The sequence below is a fragment of the Petromyzon marinus genome, chromosome 40, assembly GCF_048934315.1.
Source record: "Petromyzon marinus isolate PM22_M1 ecotype Great Lakes invasive population chromosome 40, UKy_Petmar_22M1.pri1.0, whole genome shotgun sequence".
Lineage (NCBI taxonomy): Eukaryota > Metazoa > Chordata > Hyperoartia > Petromyzontiformes > Petromyzontidae > Petromyzon > Petromyzon marinus.
Window position 1 is genome coordinate 9270793 of NC_133706.1, and position 19003 is coordinate 9289795.

Sequence of the window (19003 nt, forward strand, 5' to 3'; positions counted from 1 at the left end):
ACTTGCGATAAAAAATACAAACCCCCCTCCCTGCAATAATAAACGGGTATCAAAATGTATGTACAAATGGTGGTGGTGGTGGTGGTGGCGGCAGTGGCGGTGCGGCGATCGTTCCCGCAAGGAATGCGACTGCGGCACCTTCTCACAGGAACTTGGGAGACACGGATCGCGGTGACGGCAGCGGATTATGATGAGTTTGCTCCTTCCCAAGCTCACATTATAAATGTAAAACATCCGAAAGAAAACGTCTAAACCCACCTTATCACAAAATGAATGTCATCTCGTAAATCTGCACATAATGCATTCGGGCGTCAGGTTTCAGGCACATTATCATATTAACGTCGTCACCAACGCAACCTGGGACACACACGACGCCCAATCCCCACCCCCCCCGCCCCAGCGACTTCACCACCCTCGCGCGCAGAACGCGGGGGGCGTGGGGGGCGTGGGTGGGGGGGGGTGTCTAGATACTGCTTGCCCCCCACCCCCATCTCCCACCTCGTTTCCCCCCCTCCCCCAAACCCTCCCACCACCCCCTGCCCCCACCCCGAGCTGGAGCTGGTGTCTTCACGTGCTGCCCTACAGCAGCAGCAAGTCGTGGAATTTCGTTCCTTCCTGGGATTTCAGGATGGTGGTCCCTCGGTGGCAGTGGAGCTGGCTAGGGTCGCTGCTGCTGCTGCTGCTGCAGTGCTTGAAGCCAGGCCTTTGACTGGGGACCTGGAGGGCGGCACGGACTGGGTTCAATGTCGGCGTCCACGAACGCGCGTGCGCCTCCAAACGTAAAATGGATCAACAATTAGCAGGCAATGCATCGCTGATGAGGGTGCACGAATCGCAAACAAAAACACGCCCGCCGTCCGCTTCGATGTGGAAGTTCACTGTCTAAGTGGGTTAAGTCTGAGCGTTTATCGTCGCGTACCCTTACGAGTCTCGCCCGTCACGAATACGCACGACGTTATTCGAAAGAGAGCAGGCCGCGTGTGTGGCCGGCCCACTGAGCTACGCAGCTCTCTTTTTCAGAAGCGACCCGGCCACAAATGATAGCTCAACGATGTGGGCTTATCACGTGGGAATTTACAGCAGCTAAATACTTTATACGCGCGTTTCTAAATGTGGAAGGAAAAAAACGGAGGACCCGGAGGGGGGGAAAAAAAAAAAAAAAACACGCGACCACGGGGAGAACGTGCAAACTCCAAATATACAGGCGTCAAGAGTCGGGATCGAACCCGCGATCTGCTGCATACCAGGCGCGATAGTTAACATCTCGCGGCCTCTGGCATAGAAACACAGAGGACGGTTAAAATGTGACCGTAAAGAAACCGATTGTGGAACGCGGTGGGGCGGCATGACGACGAATGCTCGTGCCGCGGCAACACGGGGACCGCCGGCGCCAAACACGCACCCCAACACGCACCGCGCGGGGGGCGAGCGATGTCACATATGGGCGAGGCTGGCGGGGTCGCCCAGGCCCACGAGCCCCAGGAGAGCCGACTCGACCGACGCGGCCATCGCCTTGTCTTCCTCACGCTGCTTCAGCGACGCCGACTTGGGGTTCAGGTTGCGCTCTAAACGTCGGCGACACGTCGCGGCAACAACGGCGACCACAAAGCGATCGTTAGCGCGGGGGGCCGCCCTAAGGCGCGCCGGGACAAACCGTATAACGACGCGTTCGTCAAGGTGGAAGGGTGCGACGATTTGATGGGCCTGGATGGCGCTTTGATGGGTGTGTGACCACGCAAGGCAGGTTGTGAATGGCAAGCTACGCTGTGGGCAGCAGAGGGCAAGTGCAGCAAAATCCATTGTTGGACACAATCCGCCGTGCTGTCAGGCTCTTGGCGACTTTGCTCCCTGCCTTCACCAACCGACGTTGACCAGCATGGAGAAACGTGGTCAAATAACTCCCACAATCCCAACGGCGTAGATTTACAAATTGCTGTCTTACGAGAAGGATTTTGAAAATAGGAGCAAAGGTCAAATCCTCAGTACGGTGGGAATCTGCACCACTGCCCGGATCCAAAACATGGCACGGGAAAGAGATTAATTTATTCCAGGCTAATGGCTCAACAAATGCGAGGATTATTAGTGAGGCTCTGTTGATCGTGACCACAGATGGCGTTCGGTCATTGGCAGCGTGCGCTGGCAGCACAGGCCTCACCTGGGAACAAAGGCCCAAAATATTACGTGGCCTTCTAAGAACTTGCGCAAATATATTTTGGGAAGGAAATCCTAAGTGGAGCAGTGCAAAGGATGACGGAGAAAGAGAAGTTTTTTTTTAACCTCGAGTGTAGCGGTTTAACAAAGTGTGGATGAGACGGAAGGGTCATTCTGTGCGGATGGGAGGAGGAATGACATGCACAGGTACAGTCACCATGGCAGAAGCAACTTCAACAGCGACGGAGAGGTGGCTGACCGACACACAGGGGCCCAGGAGCGTGCGAGCGACGAAAGCCGGCGCCGGGCGCGCCACCGCACTTACCGCGCACTTGCGACTCGAGGCTGGTGATGACCATGACGGCCTGCTGCAGGATGCCGAGCTTAGTGGGCGCCTTGTCGGAGCGGAGGTACGTCTGGCACAGGCGGCCCAGTTCCTTGAAGGCCTCGTTGATGTCGCGCACGCGGATCCGCTCGCGCGCGTTGTTGGCCAAGCGCCGCTCGCGGTCCTTCACCTCGCGCTCCTCGGGGGGCAGGTCCTCATCCGTGCTGCGCAACGGGGACGTGCACGCGCGCGCAGGGAGGGGTGAGCGAGAGGGCGAGCGGTAGGGCGAGCGGGTAGGGCGAGCGGGAAGGCGAGCGGGTGTGCAGGTGGGTGAGAAAGCGGGGGAGTGAGCGGAAGAGGGTGGGTGTGCGGGTAGGTGAGCGAGCGGGTGAGCAGTAGCATGAGTGGGAGGGTGAGCGAGCGGGTGGGTGAGCGGAAGGGTGGTTGAGTGGGCGGGTGAGCAGTAGGCTGAGTGGGCGGGTGAGCGGGAGGGCAGGTGAACGAGTGGGCGGGTGAGCCAGTGAGTGGGTGAGCCAGTTAGCGGGTGAGCGAGCGGGTGGGCAGGTGAGCGGGTGGGCAGGTGAGCGAGTGAGCGGGTGAGCAGTAAGGAGGGTTAGCGGGAGGCGGTACCTGGCCCTGCCACGTGAGCCGAGCTTGCTGTGCTCGTCATCCCCGCGCTCGTTCTCGTCGCGCTCCGCCTCGTCCTCCGACTTCACGTCCACGCTGCTGCTGCCCGCGCTCGGCAGCCCTGGGGTACACGCACGTGACACCACACCACGTCGTTACACAAACGCGTTACGAAGGATCACGACTCACCACACACACCCCACCACAAAGACAAGGATCCCCCCTGTAGCCTTGATACATTGCTGGGGAAAGTATTGCCAACGAGCAGCACTTAATGTCAGTGAGCGGGCGACATTAGCTGTGGCCGGGAATAGCACGCAGGTTTCCGGGTTCATAGCGCAGTACAATAACGACTACGTCACCTTTCTTCACATACTCACACCTTACCACAACAACCGACATTCGCCACTACATGCCGGTGACGTCACCACAGAGCTTGTGCCAGGCCAGGTGCTCTTCGAGACCACGTGAGGCGTGTAGGGCTCGCTGGCAGGCATCAGCACAGACCCAGGTGTTGTGGGGCAACTAATTGAGATGAATGGCCAGATGCACCAGCTGTGCTCCCCCATTGTGCCACCTTTCGACACACGGGGCAAAGCCTCTGAGCCCCCGTTAGGACGCCCCGCACCTCTGTAGCTGTCGGTAATGGATGAGAGATCCGGCGCCGACCCCGACATCGACTCCGCCACGGCCTGGTGCGCCCGGTGCAGCCCTGCGGCCTCATCACGGCGGCTCCCGGCCTGCGCACGACAACACGAGACAGCGGCCACAAGGACGGGGAGGGGGTCAGCGAGTGATGAATTCTCGCCGGATTTGACGCCACCTGGCCACCTCCGACAGCAACCGTGGCAGCGATGTCGGTTTCGAACACACGGTGGCGCTGTGTCACCGCGCACGGCACCGGCGCGTGTGGGAGGGGGAGCGATGGGGGGGCTCCAGTGGAGCTCGAAAAGGGGAGAAAACCCCGCGGACCGAGGCCGTTTAATTCGCGCCGGTCAACCTGCCACCTCCGACGAGTTTCACGTGGTCCCGTGTGATGGCTTTTTTAACGCAGGAGGCAGCTTTTTTTAATGCGGTACCCAAGTGTTTTTTATTAACAAACGATGGCAACTTCACACAGCGGGGGGCTGGGTTGGTGGTTTACCTCCCCGGTCCAGGAGAACGAAAGTACATCTCAATCAACCGAGCTGCTACAGGAATGGGGGGGGGGGGGGGTGGGTGCTTTGGGGCATCGAACGCCCAGCGTCTCACAATGCAACGGTGCAGGCTTGCCTTGCGCACACGCACGCGCAAGCATCACATAACACACAGGCAGGGGGGACATGCACACGTGCATACACGCACGGAAACGCGCACGCTGCGAACACGCACGCACGCACGCAGGCACTCACTGGCACCACAACGTGCCCCATGTACGCGCAGACGCACGCGTGCGCACCAGGCACAATAACATTTCCAAATCAGCCGCGGCATCGCCCGCACTCGGCTGGAGAGCACGGTGAGATCCTGCGGATGCAATTAGCAAAGTTCGTTAATATGTAATTAAAATGTAATTAGAATGCAGGTCCAATACAATGAATATTATATGCCACTTTTCACGTGTTTCTGCTGGTAGCGCAGTGCGTGCCTCCCTCCCTCCCCTCCCCGACAGCGCCCGCAAAACACACGACGCGCACCTCGCATGTAATTAAACATGCAAATGAGACGGCTAATTAGTGCGCGCTGCAGCAACAGCGGCAACAACAACAACAAAAAAACGTCTCCGGCGAATTAACCCCGGCGATGGGAGCCTAACCGGCGACCCGTGCCGCCGGTCCCCGACGTGTTCATCCCACCCACGGCATCGCCGCGCCCACCGGAGGAGTCCTGCTCCGTCCGTGGGACAGCAGCGACCGAGGCCCCAAAGGGAGATTGTCCCGGTCAGCTCCGACTCATCATGGGACGTTGTCCACGTTCATGGCGGAAGAACATCAACAACAACGCGCCTCGCTATATTCTTAGCTCTTTCGGTAAAGTCACGTTGAAGGGAAACAAATAATAAAAAAAATATAAAACAATAAAAAAAATTCTCACGACGTTTCGACCATAACACAAACGGTCGTCATCAGGTGTGAAAAAACCAACGGCAAGAAACATTTGAAAGAAGTGGCGGTTCGCATTTATCTATTTTTAAACGGTGTTTGTATTTATTTATTGAAAACGTTAGCGCCACGCGCAGCGATTTGGCAGTTTATTTAGAAGGACGAGTCCATCTATGTTCTGAAAAGAGGAGGGGGGAGACGAAAAATTAATGTATGCTGTCTGAAAGCCACCGTAAGCGTGTTTCCCTTCAACGCGACTTTACCGAAAAACTAAGAATATGAATTACTGCAGTCACAAAAGCTTTAAATCAAAACGTGCCTTGCTGTTCTCGTTAAGGAGCATCAGCCGTAACGTGAACTTCGGTGTCATCCTCGCAGTGGCGGCACTTTGGCTCCTGCGGCCGTCTGGAACGCTCTTCCTTCAGATATTAGCATGACACTCATTTCTTTAAAACGGCTCTGTGTTCAGTTTGTTGTCCTTCCCCCGCACCTCCGATTGGCATGGTTTGGCTACGTACGGTGCGAAAGAAGTTCAACGTGAATATGCACATAAAACAGCGGGCGTGATTAACAACCTGTGTCTGTGCAAGGGGGGCCATCGCGTTAAATCCCACACGGGCTCTCGAGCGATACCGACGCTAAAATCCGACACGGCACGAGGGCAAGTGTTGACGTTAAACCCTGATCGATCTGATGGCAGTTACCGGAGACTTTAAGCTGATCCCGGTGTGAACCCAGCCTACCGGAGGTTAATGGAGCCCTAGCACTAAACCAGCTTGGGACTAAGACAGCCCTGGTACTGAATCAGGCCTAGCACTAAGCCAGCCCTGGTAGTAAATCAGGCCTAGCACTAAGACAGCCCTGGTACTGAATCAGGCCTAGCACTAAGACAGCTCTGGTAGTAAATCAGGCCTAGCACTAAGACAGCCCTGGTAGTAAATCAGGTCTAGCACTAAGCCAGCCCTGGTACTGAATCAGGCCTAGCACTAAGCCAGCCTTGGTACTGAATCAGGCCTAGCACTAAGACAGCCCTGGTACTGAATCAGGCCTAGCACTAAGCCAGCCCTGGTAATGAATCAGGCCTAGCACTAAGCCAGCCCTGGTACTGAATCAGGCCTAGCACTAAGACAGCCCTGGTAGTAAATCAGGCCTAGCACTAAGACAGCCCTGGTACTGAATCAGGCCTAGCACTAAGACAGCCCTGGTAGTAAATCAGGTCTAGCACTATGACAACCCTCGTACTGAATCAGACCTAGCACTAAGCCAGCCTTGGTACTGAATCAGGCCTAGCACTAAGACAGCCTTGGTACTGAATCAGGCCTAGCACTAAGCCAGCCTTGGTAATAAATCAGGCCTAGCACTAAGCCAGCCCTGGTACTGAATCAGGCCTAGCACTAAGACAGCCCTGGTAGTAAATCAGGTCTAGCACTAAGCCAGCCCTGGTACTGAATCAGGCCTAGCACTAAGCCAGCCCTGGTACTGAATCAGGCCTCGCACTAAGACAGCCCTGGTACTGAATCAGGCCTAGCACTAAGCCAGCCTTGGTAATAAATCAGGCCTAGCACTAAGCCAGCCCTGGTACTGAATCAGGCCTAGCACTAAGACAGCCCTGGTAGTAAATCAGGTCTAGCACTAAGCCAGCCCTGGTACTGAATCAGGCCTAGCACTAAGCCAGCCCTGGTACTGAATCAGGCCTCGCACTAAGACAGCCCTGGTACTGAATCAGGCTTAGCACTAAGCCAGTCCTGGTAGTAAATCAGGCCTAGCACTAAGACAGCCCTGGTACTGAATCAGGCTTAGCACTAAGACAGTCCTGGTACTGAATCAGGCTTAGCACTAAGCCAGCCCTGGTACTGAATCTGGCTTAGCACTAAGCCAGCCCTGGTACTGAATCAGGCCTAGCACTAAGACAGCCCTGGTAGTGAATCAGGTCTAGCACTAAGACAGCCCTGGTAGTAAATCAGACCTAGTACTAAGACAGCTCTGGCACTGAATCAGGCCCAGCACTAAGACAGCCCTGGTACTGAATCAGGCCTAGCACTAAGACAGCCCTGGTACTAGGTCAGGCCTAGCACTAAGACAGCCCTGGTAGTAAATCAGGTCTAGCACTAAGCCAGCCCTGGTACTGAATCAGGCCTAGCACTAAGACAGCCCTGGTACTGAATCAGGCCTAGCACTAAGACAGCCCTGGGACTGAAGCAGGCCTAGCACTAAGACAGCCCTGGTAGTAAATCAGGCCTAGCACGAATCCAGCCCTGGTACTAGGTCAGACCTAGCACTAAGACAGCCCTGGTAGTAAATCAGGCCTAGCACTAAGACAGCCTTGGTAGTAAATCAGGCCTAGCACTAAGACAGCCCTGGTACTGAATCAGGCCTAGCACTAAGACAGCCCTGGTACTAGGTCAGGCCTAGCACTAAGACAGCCCTGGCATTAAACCAGTCACATGCTAAACCAGTTTTGGTACTAAAACCACCCATGGCAGTAGACCAGCCTTATACTATACCAGGCCCTAGCATTAAATCAGCCCTGACCCTAATTCATTCAATAATTCCTGACCCTAACTAGCCATGGCACCAGACCAGCCTTATGCCCATCCACCCCCATGCTAAACTAGCCCCACGGTAATCCGGTCCACCTGAGAGACGGAGTCCACGGAAGGAGGCGAGAATGAGTGAACGGGAGAGCCACAGAAGCCATGGGTGAGTGGAGGGCTGTTCACCCTGAGCGCTCACCGCTAAGATGCTTCATGAGGAATTTGCCAAACGAGGAAGGCGAGAGAGAGAGGGAGGGAGGGAGCCCCATCAGAGGTCACCTTTGCAGCCCGCGCGGTGTTTACTCATCGAAAGAGATTAATTTACTTTTAACAAAAGGATGCTAAATGTCACTACCCACAACAGAGCAGAGTGCTGGTGGTGGGTGGGTGGGTGGGGGGGCGGGTTGTCGAAACAAATTTTCCGCTCGTCTTTTCAATCAGAAAAAAAAACCTCTCTCCGTGGTTAAATTACGGTAAATAAACGGCGCGCGGGCCGCACGGCTGCCCGCGGTGCAGAGTCACCTGCAGCCCGGCGCAGGCCCCACGCCTGCTCCCAACCGCACGCGACGTGAGATCGGCTCCTTTATTTAACCCTTCCTCGCCGAAACCCAACTCGCAAAACGAATTGCTCTTGGTTGGGACCTGGCAAGGAACGGCCACACGCATGGAAAAGATGCGCCCGCTGCACGCTATTAAGGGCCAAACTGCACTCCGGGCAAGTCCCACGATTTTGCACATTTTTAAAGATGTGGATAATTCGTCGGTAACGTGATGTGCCTCTTAACTTGAGGACTTGTCCGTCAAGAAGTTGAGACTTCTGTAGTTCTGAGAGGAATAACTTGTCCACCTTTTTGGATGAGAGAGAAATGCTCACAAACTATGGTGGTGGCAGACATACTCAGACAAACTGATTTTTTTTTATCCACGCTGGGATGATGATGATGATGGTGCACTCAATCATATTTTACAGAATTTATCGTCAGATTTTCACGTGACTTTTTAAAATCCATAATCTAGACCGCGTACTTTTCCACATGCCGCGTGCGCTACAGTAAATTTTATATTCTTAATGTGGGTTTTTTTTGGCGCAGTGATTGGCGATTGGGCTGACACCATCAACTCGCTACACTGGAGCACCCGATTAAATCACAGGTGGCTCAGCCCGGATGCCCTCATTCAGTTCCATAATTTTGGGGGGTGCATTACGCCTGGCTTGTTTTACGTTATATGTTGTTCCTCCCTCCCTTTGGAAATTCTCACTGTATTCTGGGTTCATTAATGATGATAAAATTGCGTACAAACAAAAGTCGCAGGTGGCTGAAACCCAGCCGTCAGCAGTGCCACTTCTAGTTCTCCGTCACCCCTGCACCAACCATGTCACCTCAATGCAATGTTTGGGGCTGCATCTCTCTCCAAACCTCCCTTATGCAACATGACATCGACTCGACGTTGAACACAACACCGGCGCAGAGGAAGGAAAGAACATCACTGCACAACGCTCTCATCCCAGTGGGGGCAGAATGACTCGGAGAGGAGTGATCGCGCGCAAAGCCAAGCTGCACTCCATTAAGGAACATCGCACAAATAACAAATGATTTTGGTGAGCAGGCAAAGCTGTCCAATAACTGCTAAATCTGCCGTTTTCATAATTTCCATTTTGCCGCAACGCAGCGTTCCAAGCAAAACACAGAGAGTGAGCCTGCCAGAGACTAGGGCAGAGCGCCTTCCCAGCTGCACCACCAATTCCTTACCGCACATAAATCACTGCAGAATTGTGAGCCCTGATGCACCGATATGCCTGCTGCACCCAGATAACCACTGCACCCTGTTTTCTCCTGTGCACGCATCCCAAATGCATACGATTCACTGATGCATTCAGATGCCTGTGCACGTGATTCCCCGCTGCACTATGAGCGATACTGCACTATTATCTCCGCTGCACAATAATCTCTGCTACACCCCAGATGGCCGTTACACACTGATTCTTACTTCACACATTAGTCCGCTGCACATAAATCACTATTCCGCAGGGAGGCATGCTGCACTAATTACTGTTGCACAAAGAAACCTCCTGCATTCCTATCTCTCCTGTGCACAAATAACTGATACACGAGGATAACTCCGGTACTATGATGCGTGCTGCACGAAGATGCTGGCTGCACGTGGGTCCCTGCTGCAAACGCATCCTTAGGGGCCATCCATTTAGTACGTACGCATGACGGGGGGAGGGGGGTTAACCCATATCCGTATGCTTGCGTATGGGGGGGTCTACTGACAATGTATGTACGCATAGGAAACGGGGGGGCGGGGGGGTGAAGCCTCGATAATAATGTCTACATTGGCCTACAAATGAGTTAGATAGTCCGGTGGTGGACGATCTGTTTGCTTAAACACGTTAATATTATTCATCCTTGATCGTTTCTGCGTGGATTAAATATCGGCCGTTCTATAGGATTCGGGGGGGGGGGGGGTGTAAAAAGTACGCCATACAGGGAGGAGGGGGGTCAATTTTTGACAGATTTTTGCGTATGTACTAAATGGATGGCCCCTTACTGCACGGTACCTTCCACAGATGCACTATTATGCTTACTACTCGCAGCAGGCATCTGCACACAGATGCCTGCTGCAAAATCTGCAACCTCTGCGCTTGTCACAGGCGGCTACAATCAGCTATGCTCACGAGCAAAATGCGCGTGCACACACGCAAACATATAATTGGCACGCACACACAGACCAACATGAGCCTAAGCGCATATAAATACTCATAAACACACAGACACACATTCACGCATGCTGCACGCAGCCAGACACGCACCAAAACAAGAGAGAGAGAGCCAGATAAATACACACTCATACAAACAAAGACAAATATCCCCCCCCTCCACGTATATCCTTCACAGACTAGGAGCAAGTGCTGTTAGCGAGCACCTATGAAGGCCGGCACAGCACACCAGGGGGTGGGCGGCCGGCATCACGCCCGGTCACCTTTGTCTCCCGAGTGGCGACGTTTACACACCGCACCAGTTACTCATTTGAGGCCGAGTCGACCTAGGGGAAGCACGGGACCGGTTCAGATCATCGTCACTGGTGTTGACCGCGAGCGGGAATCGAACCCCGGAATGCCGAGTTCGTAGCACGCTGCGCTAACCCACTACACAACCGCTCCTTCACATGCATGCCAACGCGCACGCACACGCACCGCCCGACACAACATAACACGTGTGCTCGCACCGACGATCGTACACCCCCCATCCCATCTTCCCCACACACACACACATCCCACCCCTGCCTGCAAGGGGCCATGGCAGCTGGAATGGCCATCGCTGCACTGCACAGCAGAGGAGCGCTCGGGTTTCAGCAGCGGCAGAATTCCAGAGGCAGGTGCAGCCCCCAGCCCCCCGCAACCACCCACCCATCCCTCCCGAGCAACTCCGACTGCACCGCCAAAGTCACGAGTGAAATGGCAACCAACCATTCCAGCGCGCTGATATTTTCTAGCCACATTCGAGCCACAATTAGTTCGGGGTCTTGTCTTTGTTTCGTTTTTTTTTGTCAAATTCAAATCGCAGAACGATGGGGGGGGGGGGGGGCAGACGTTCCGTGCTCCCCCGACCCCTCCGAATTGGAGTGCTGTGCCGTGAGGCCAGGTGAGCTGGGCGGCAGCTGAAGGGCCCACGTGAGGGATGAAATCACCAGCACACTACCACATGCCCCCTACCACCAGCACGTCACCACCAGCACGCTACCACGACACCCTACGGCCAGCATTCAACCACCGGGACTTGCACCACCTCTACACGGTGGCAGCAGTACATCTTTGCAAAGGCAAGGGGCGTAGTAGGTGGTAACGTGCAGGTGGTAGCGTGCTGGTGGTAGCGTGCTGGTGGTAACGTGCAGGTGGTAGCGTGCTGGTGGTAGCGTGCTGGTAGTAGGTGTCATCCAGTCTACGCTACGCTTAGGCGTGGAAAGGTTTTGCACGCAGATGATAAACAAAGAGGGGGGGGGGGAGGTTAAAGCCCAGGTGAAGGAATGAAATGGGGGCAGTGTGCGTGACAACGTGGCCTGGGAAGGGGGTGGGTGGGCGGAGAGTGGGATTGTGGTGGGGAGGGGGAAGAGAGGGGGGTGGGAGGGGGAAGAGGGGGGGGGTGGGAGGGGGAAGAGAGGGGGGTGGGAGGGGGGAAGAGGGGGGTGGGAGGAGAGGGTGAAAGAGAGGGGGGTGGGAGGGGGGAAGAGGGGGGGGTGGGAGGGGGAAGAGATGGGGGTGGGAGGGGGGAAGAGGGGGGGGTGGGAGGGGGAAGAGAGGGGGGTGGGGAAGAGGGGGGGGTGGGAGGGGGAAAGAGAGGGGGGTGGGAGGGGAGGGGGAAAGAGAGGGGGGTGGGAGGGGGAAGAGGGGGGGGGTGGGAGGGGGAAGAGAGGGGGGTGGGAGGGGGGAAGAGGGGGGTGGGAGGAGAGGGTGAAAGAGAGGGGGGTGGGAGGGGGGAAGAGGGGGGGGTGGGAGGGGGAAGAGATGGGGGTGGGAGGGGGGAAGAGGGGGGGGTGGGAGGGGGAAGAGAGGGGGGTGGGGAAGAGGGGGGGGTGGGAGGGGGAAAGAGAGGGGGGTGGGAGGGGAGGGGGAAAGAGAGGGGGGTGGGAGGGGAGGGTGAAAGAGAGGGAGGTGGGAGGGGAGGGGGAAAGAGAGGGGGGTGGGAGGGGGAAAGAGAGGGGGGTGGGAGGGGAGGGGGAAAGAGAGGGGGGTGGGAGGGGAGGGGGAAAGAGAGAGGGGGGTGGGAGGGGGGGGCTCTTCCCAGGCACTGAGAGCGGAGTGGGGGTGGACCCGAGTTTGGGCCGTGGTGGGCCCTGAAGGCTTTTGTTGTTGGGCTGCAGCCGCAACCCGTGCTGTGGCGCGTATCAAGTTTCCCTCTCGCTGCCAGCGCCGACGCTCAGGCCCTGATTGGGCCCAGCTGCGGGCGTGAGTTGTGTGGGAAAGAAGTTGAGGGGAGGGGGCCGGCGGTCCGCGCGGAGGCCCCCACCTCCGCCGAGTCGCCGGCCCCGTCTGGATTTTGGGTTGAAAAAAACGCGTTAATGAAACGTGTTTTGTTAACCTGCGACAAGCGGGCGATTTGAACTCGGATTGATTTAACGCAATTCAGAGTTTGCTTTTTCCGACGCGGTTTAATGTTTCATTTGACGTGTTATGTGGTTGCTAAAGTTGCATTGATTTAAGGTATTTAAACAGTTTTATTCTTCACCCTTTTAATTCTTATTAAAGTTTCATCGTGATGTGCAGTGTTTGGAAGCTGAATTTGGCACCATCACAGTTTTATAATTTTAGTCTGTGGATATATTTTTTTCATGACTGCAGACAGTCTTAAAAAGTGACATTAAAGATTAATAAAACAAAGTTGAAGCCATCTTCTTAATGTCTCTTAACAGATTCCTTTCCCAGTCTCCAACAGCAGTGAATGAGAGGATACAGAGCCCCATTACTCACAAAACAACCACGGGGACCACGGGATAACAGGGTAACGTGATGATAACTAGGCGCGGAACCATTCACTTCTCTAGCAATTCGAGTGTCGTGAATCAAGGTGTCGATTGTATTCAAGATGTTTTTTTGTAAATATCCATATTCATTCAATACGATGAAAGTAACAGCCTATATTGGCTGCAGGGAGATCATGTGAACCAATGACATACAACAAATATGAATCGGGAAAATATAAATATTTACACCTCAAAATTTGGTTAATGCACTGAGTTTTAGGAATCGAGGTAACTCAATTAATGGATTCGTCATTCCACCACAAGTGGTAAATTACTTGTATTATTATAGGAGATGTAGGGAACTATGTATATAAATCGGTGACGACCGCTCACCATGCCGGCGTGCTTGCCAGATGTCATCCCGGCGGAGGCCCCGCCGCCCCGGTAAGCAGGCCCCAGCCCGCCGGGTCCACCGGGCCCAGCCGTCCCTGCGGGCCCGGACAAGGGCGGCCCTCCCAGCATGCCATGCAGCTCGGCGGACGGTGGGGGGCCCACGGCGTGGTGCCGCAAAACGTGGATGGCGTCGTCCAGCCGGTCCAGGCGCTCCTCCATGGGGCCCTGTGGCACGTGGGGGGGGCGGGTTGCCACGGTGGGGGGGGGGGGGGAGAGGCAGAATACACCATGGGTTTCTTCCATTAAGGCATGGGAGCTGCCAGTGAGTTCAAGTGCCTGCAATGTGTGGCAGGATCTGCTGAGTGTGATTGTAAGCACGTGATTGCCTCCCCAATGAGTACCAATATCTGTTAAGATGTAATAGGCTTGCCCAGTGAGTACCAGTATCTGGCATCGAATTCATTCTGGTTTCTGGTCTATGATAATTAAATGTGATTGCTTCTCAAGCCAATGCAATTCATCTGGTGTGTGAAAATAGAAAGTAATTAGTTCCCTTACCGAGTCGCAGTACCTGGTGTGCGATAATAGAACGTTACTACCAAAACTTGGTTGTATGTTCATGCTAGAATGCGGTTGGTCCCCCTGCTGTCAGTCTTACTTCCCCCAATCAGCCCTAGTACTCACTGTATGCTGGTAGGTGACAAATCACGACCTATGAGCCCATCAAAAAGTAACTTAGGACGTGTGAATCCCAATTTGTATTCGCACTCCTTACAGATGGGAGTCAAGAATCCATTGCCCTACTGCTGTCTATTGGCCACCTGACGTGGAAGGTCAACGCGGTGGAACAACAATGGCATGCTTTACGATGGTGGAAGATCTTCTGGGACACTGTGAGCACTCGGTGAGACGCAGCGCGGGGCGGGAGGGGGGCCCGTTACTTGGGATAGACGGACCGCATGGCCCCATCTCGTTTGCAACCTTTCTTATAAGGGCCCCGTGTGGACAGGGGAGATGGGTGTTTTGGCGATTGCGAGATCCCCGCACCTCACAGATGTCCTTGAGGAAGCAGGCCGCATCCTGTAGCGCCTGGTGGATCTGTCCGTCCGTGCTGGCCTTCTGCTGGCGAGGCTGGCAGCGCGAGGACACGGGGACGCACACACACAGAGAGAAAAGTCAAAGACACAAGCATGCAAAAATCGTAAACAGACACACACAGACACATCCAGAGCCAAATCCACACAGGTAGACACGCAACAAAGATCCCCCGTGTAGCCGTTAATGGACTGTAGGAGCAAGTGCTGTTAACGAGCACGTATGAAGGCTGGCACGGCACACGTGGGGGTGACTGAAAAGCACCACGCCGGGCCGCCTAGTGGCGATGATTACACACCGTACCAAGTATTCATTTTAGGCTGAATGGACCTAGGGGAGTGCCAGGACCCGTTCAGATAATCGTCACTTGTGTTGGCCCTGAACGGGAATTGAACCCGGGTCGCCGAGTTCGTAGCGCAGCACTCCCGCTTTCCACACACCCGTGCTAGTCACACACCCGTTAGCAGATAGACAAAATCGAACAAACTCAGACTCAAGGCAAGACACATTCAGGTACACCGAGACGTAAAACAGTCCAACCACAGGTACATTTATGCAATAAAAGCCCCCCAACTAACAGCTCAACCCCTATAACAGAAGCCCACTTAACCACCCCACAGGTCACCTCCCCTTAAAACAAGCAGGAGTTGTGGCCTCTCGCAAGGCGCACTGCGGTGACTGTGGGGAGGGGGGGGGGGAAGTGTGTCAGGGGAAGTCATGGGGGGCGGGCTCTGTGTCCACCGCACACCGTCTTGGTGGTCACCGGGCTCTCACCAGCGAGCAGACGGTGCCCTTGTACGCGGGGGAAGTTGAACTCTGCCCCACCGACCGGCACCACGGGGACGTGCCTGCGCTGCGCCCTACACAGACCGCACCACGCATGCAAAGACGAAGATCCCCCGGCGTACAGCCTTTAACAGATTGTCGGAGCAAGTGCTGTTAGCGAGCACCTATGAAGGCCGGCTCGGCGCACGAGGGGGTGAATGGCCAACACCACGCCCTGCCGCCTTAAGTCTCCCGAGTGCCAAAGTTTACACACCGCACCATGCACTCATTTGAGGAGGCTGAGCTGACCAAGGAGAGGCCCGGGACCATTTCAGATAATTGTCACTAGCGTTGGCCGTGAGCGACACGTTAACCGCTACACTGCCGCTCCCCATCCTGAACACACACATGCACGCAAGCGGGCACAGCAGCGAGACCTCGTTACTTCCCTGCCGTGGCTGTGCTTAACCCCACCCCCAACCACGGCGATCAAGAGGAGGCATCCCACAAGGCCGTGCGGTGTGGAGGAGACAAGCCACTAAGGCTGGGAAATGGGAGGCTGAGGCCACCTGCTCACAACCCGGAAAGAAGTGTGTGAGTGGAGACGTGATGCACCGGACAGTGCCAGTCTATGTGTGAAAGACAAAGAGGCTTAAAAGTTAGTCGATTGAGATAAAGTGGCAATAGTTTTTTCACTTTTTTTTACCTGTAAATCCCATGACATTAACATCTCATTTGCAAGGGTGTTAGGGCCATCCTGTATAACACCATTTGTATTTATAAAGAATCTGAACGTGACGTATCTCGGGAAGCTTTACGCAACATGAGTGCGTCTGGAGAGACTGAAAAAGAGAGGGTTTGTTATTTTGTATTTTTTAGAGCAGGGAATGGTGGGTAGAATTCTTCAGGCCGGAGAGTTAATAAAGAGACGGCATCACGGTACAAGTGCGCATGGATACATTTCATTGAGAGGGAGACAGTCGGGTCGCATGCAGAAGAGAAAAGTCTTGAATGTGGATTTGAACGCACAAAAAATATCTCGGCGACTGAAACTTTTAGAGAAAGATCATTCCAGGCTAGTGGCTGCTGTAGCAGCACCACAATGAGTGGACCTCCAATCAATCAAGTGAAGGTGGATTGAGGGTTTTGGCAAAAGGCCTCCGTTACTGAAACAGAAGGAAGGTGAGGAAGAAGAGCGCGGTGAGAGGGGAGGAGTGAGATGAGAGAGTTAGAAGAGTGCATTGATGGGAATTAGCGAGAAGGGGGAGAAAGAAGAGTGTGTGGAGGAAAGTAGAAGTGAGATAACAGGGGAGAGGCAGGAGAATGTGTGGTGCGGAGTACAGTGAGATGAAAGAGGGGAGAGGGAGGCGGGGAGCGAATCCACGGCCGATGTTCTCGACGGTGCATATGACCATGTAGCCCGTCGCGAGATTGAATCAGGAACCAGTCGAGAGACGACAGAACTAGGGCGGTGCCGTCTCTCTTACAGGTAACAGACACACAGGATCACTGACATGGGCGCCGTTTCAAAGTGGCACGGCGTCGGTGTTTTCTTATGGGATGCGGCAGATGCCGGCAGCTACCGAGGCCACCAGAATTAGCAGCAGGGGACCACAAGCCTCCGGGGGAGCGCCGATAGCGGCTTATCAGCGCCGGCGGCTCCTTGTCACTTCCTCGAGCAGCCACAGATGAGTTTCCATCGGGAATTAGCGCTGTCTAATCGTTGCGGCGAGCGTGCGCATACGCACTGCCGCCCACGCTCACGAGTTACCGCTGCCGCCACTGCTGCCATTTCAATTTAGCCTTTAGGGCCCCCCCCCCCTCCTCCGAGTTTAATTCCCGCAGGGGAAACTCGTGGCTGTTCCCTCGAGGCCTATCGCGGCGTGGTGACGGCGTCACCGAGACCCCCCCCCCCCCGGCTGGCTGTCAGGGGGAGGGGGGGTCGGCTTGGTCCGGCTCACCTGTGGCGGGTGGCGAGGCGCTGGACGGCGTGCCGGGGTTGGAAGGAAATCCGCTGCTGGTGTGGTCTGGCGAATAAATCTGAAAAACAGCACGGCCGCGGCGCGCACGTCCATCACACGAACGCGTGGTGACACCCCGACGATCGAATCGCCAATATCTCATGGAAACTTAAGATCACAATGCATGCGTAAGAATCCATGCGTTTAGATTTGAATACGTTGCATGTACCTGGCTTCTTGTGACCCCTGTGGACACAAGAGGCTGATACATTCACTAGAACGTGAATCACGATTCTATGAATCGAGGGGTGTCACGGAAAAACCTGGTACCTTGTACGGATACTTTTTGGATAACCCGAACATTGAAACACTGGACAATCTACATTTGAACAGTGGCGGGCCATGTATTTTACACCTACGCCTTCAGTGCTATCCTCGAGCAATTAAACCGCCTTCGAATAACCTCACCGTGACACTAGGGCTACAGGCTATTGTCATTCGACGTAACCACCCCATATTCACAGTGACAGTAACCTTTATCGAGTGGAATGAAGTTATTTAACACGAGGCACAACACCTACGAGAGTTACAATACACTAATTGCAGAGACATGAATACACGGTGACTGAAACCATCAAAGATGTACCACTATTACGCAGTGTGACAGGATGTTGCATCACACATAGACATCGCATAGCCCACATCAATGTCATTGCCAAAGAAATAAGAACAAACTCACAACAACCAGCCAGATTTACTCATACGACGACCAAGCAAGCAAAAATGCCGTAAAACACAAATAACACAATCAGGATTCAACAGGCTTCCCCACGAAAACAATCTAAAGCACTACATCTAAAAATCTAAACGTCACAAAAGAAAGTTTAAATGAATCTAAAATGATGCTACGTTACGTGCTAGTTAGTTTTACTTCAGTTAGCTAACTGGCCCTCCGATCACGCCACACGAAAAATGCTGACGTAGGCGGCTAGGCCAGCTAGAAGGCTCCGGCATGTCAAAGAATACGCCCACCATGGCCAACTCGAAATGTGATTAGCTAAAGAAGATGACAGTCAACATCGTCCCCATTTGCTTCAACAGCAGAGGGGATTCACTCGACATTCTGAAGGCCTCAGGGTAGATTTTTCACGTGGAGATGTGGAGACAGCACAGGTGGAAAATCTGATTGGATAAAAGCTCTAATTTATGAGCTGCACTGGGAGCAACGCAACTGAAGGAGAGAGTAGCAATGAAATGACGTTAATAGACTGATGGGAATGAACTTTGCAAAATACATATAGAATTAATAAAAAAATATATCACATTATAAAAATAGAATTGTCTTATTATGACAATATCTAGGCCAGCGGAGAAGGCCTTGCTGGCCCTGATGGCCCGCCTCTGCATTTGAATAGTCTTTATTTTCTCATCTCCCCCTACAATTAGCTGCACAATCAACGGAACAATCCACTTTCTCCAACCACTTAATCCACCTACTCTCAACAAAAACCTCACTACTCTCTTTGACAAGTAACTTTAACGGGTTATCAAGTAGTTTTTTTTCAGGGCATCCCACAAATGATATACCCACACCGCACTGGTAATCAC

At 54.1% G+C, this 19003-nt stretch overlaps 1 protein-coding gene across 4 annotated transcripts in view; it reads right to left on the reverse strand.

Annotated features, from left to right (window-relative positions):
* Positions 1-537: 537 nt before the first annotated feature.
* Positions 538-19003, reverse strand: part of LOC116950827 (transcription factor 12-like) — an 83149-nt gene continuing 64683 nt past the window's right edge. For 3 of the 4 annotated variants that reach the window (XM_032968923.2, XM_032968922.2, XM_032968920.2), the window contains 9 exons: positions 17396-17474; positions 15444-15529; positions 14622-14705; positions 13575-13799; positions 3732-3843; positions 3107-3224; positions 2477-2700; positions 1415-1565; positions 538-717 (listed from right to left, as the gene is read on the reverse strand). In XM_032968923.2, coding sequence (XP_032824814.1) covers positions 1435-1565; positions 2477-2700; positions 3107-3224; positions 3732-3843; positions 13575-13799; positions 14622-14705; positions 15444-15529; positions 17396-17474 — 1059 coding nt within the window. In that variant the 3' untranslated portion in view covers positions 538-717; positions 1415-1434. Of the gene's footprint in view, positions 718-1402; positions 1566-2476; positions 2701-3106; positions 3225-3731; positions 3844-13574; positions 13800-14621; positions 14706-15443; positions 15530-17395; positions 17475-19003 lie in introns of all 4 variants that reach the window. The other variant, XM_032968921.2, reaches the window with a different exon arrangement.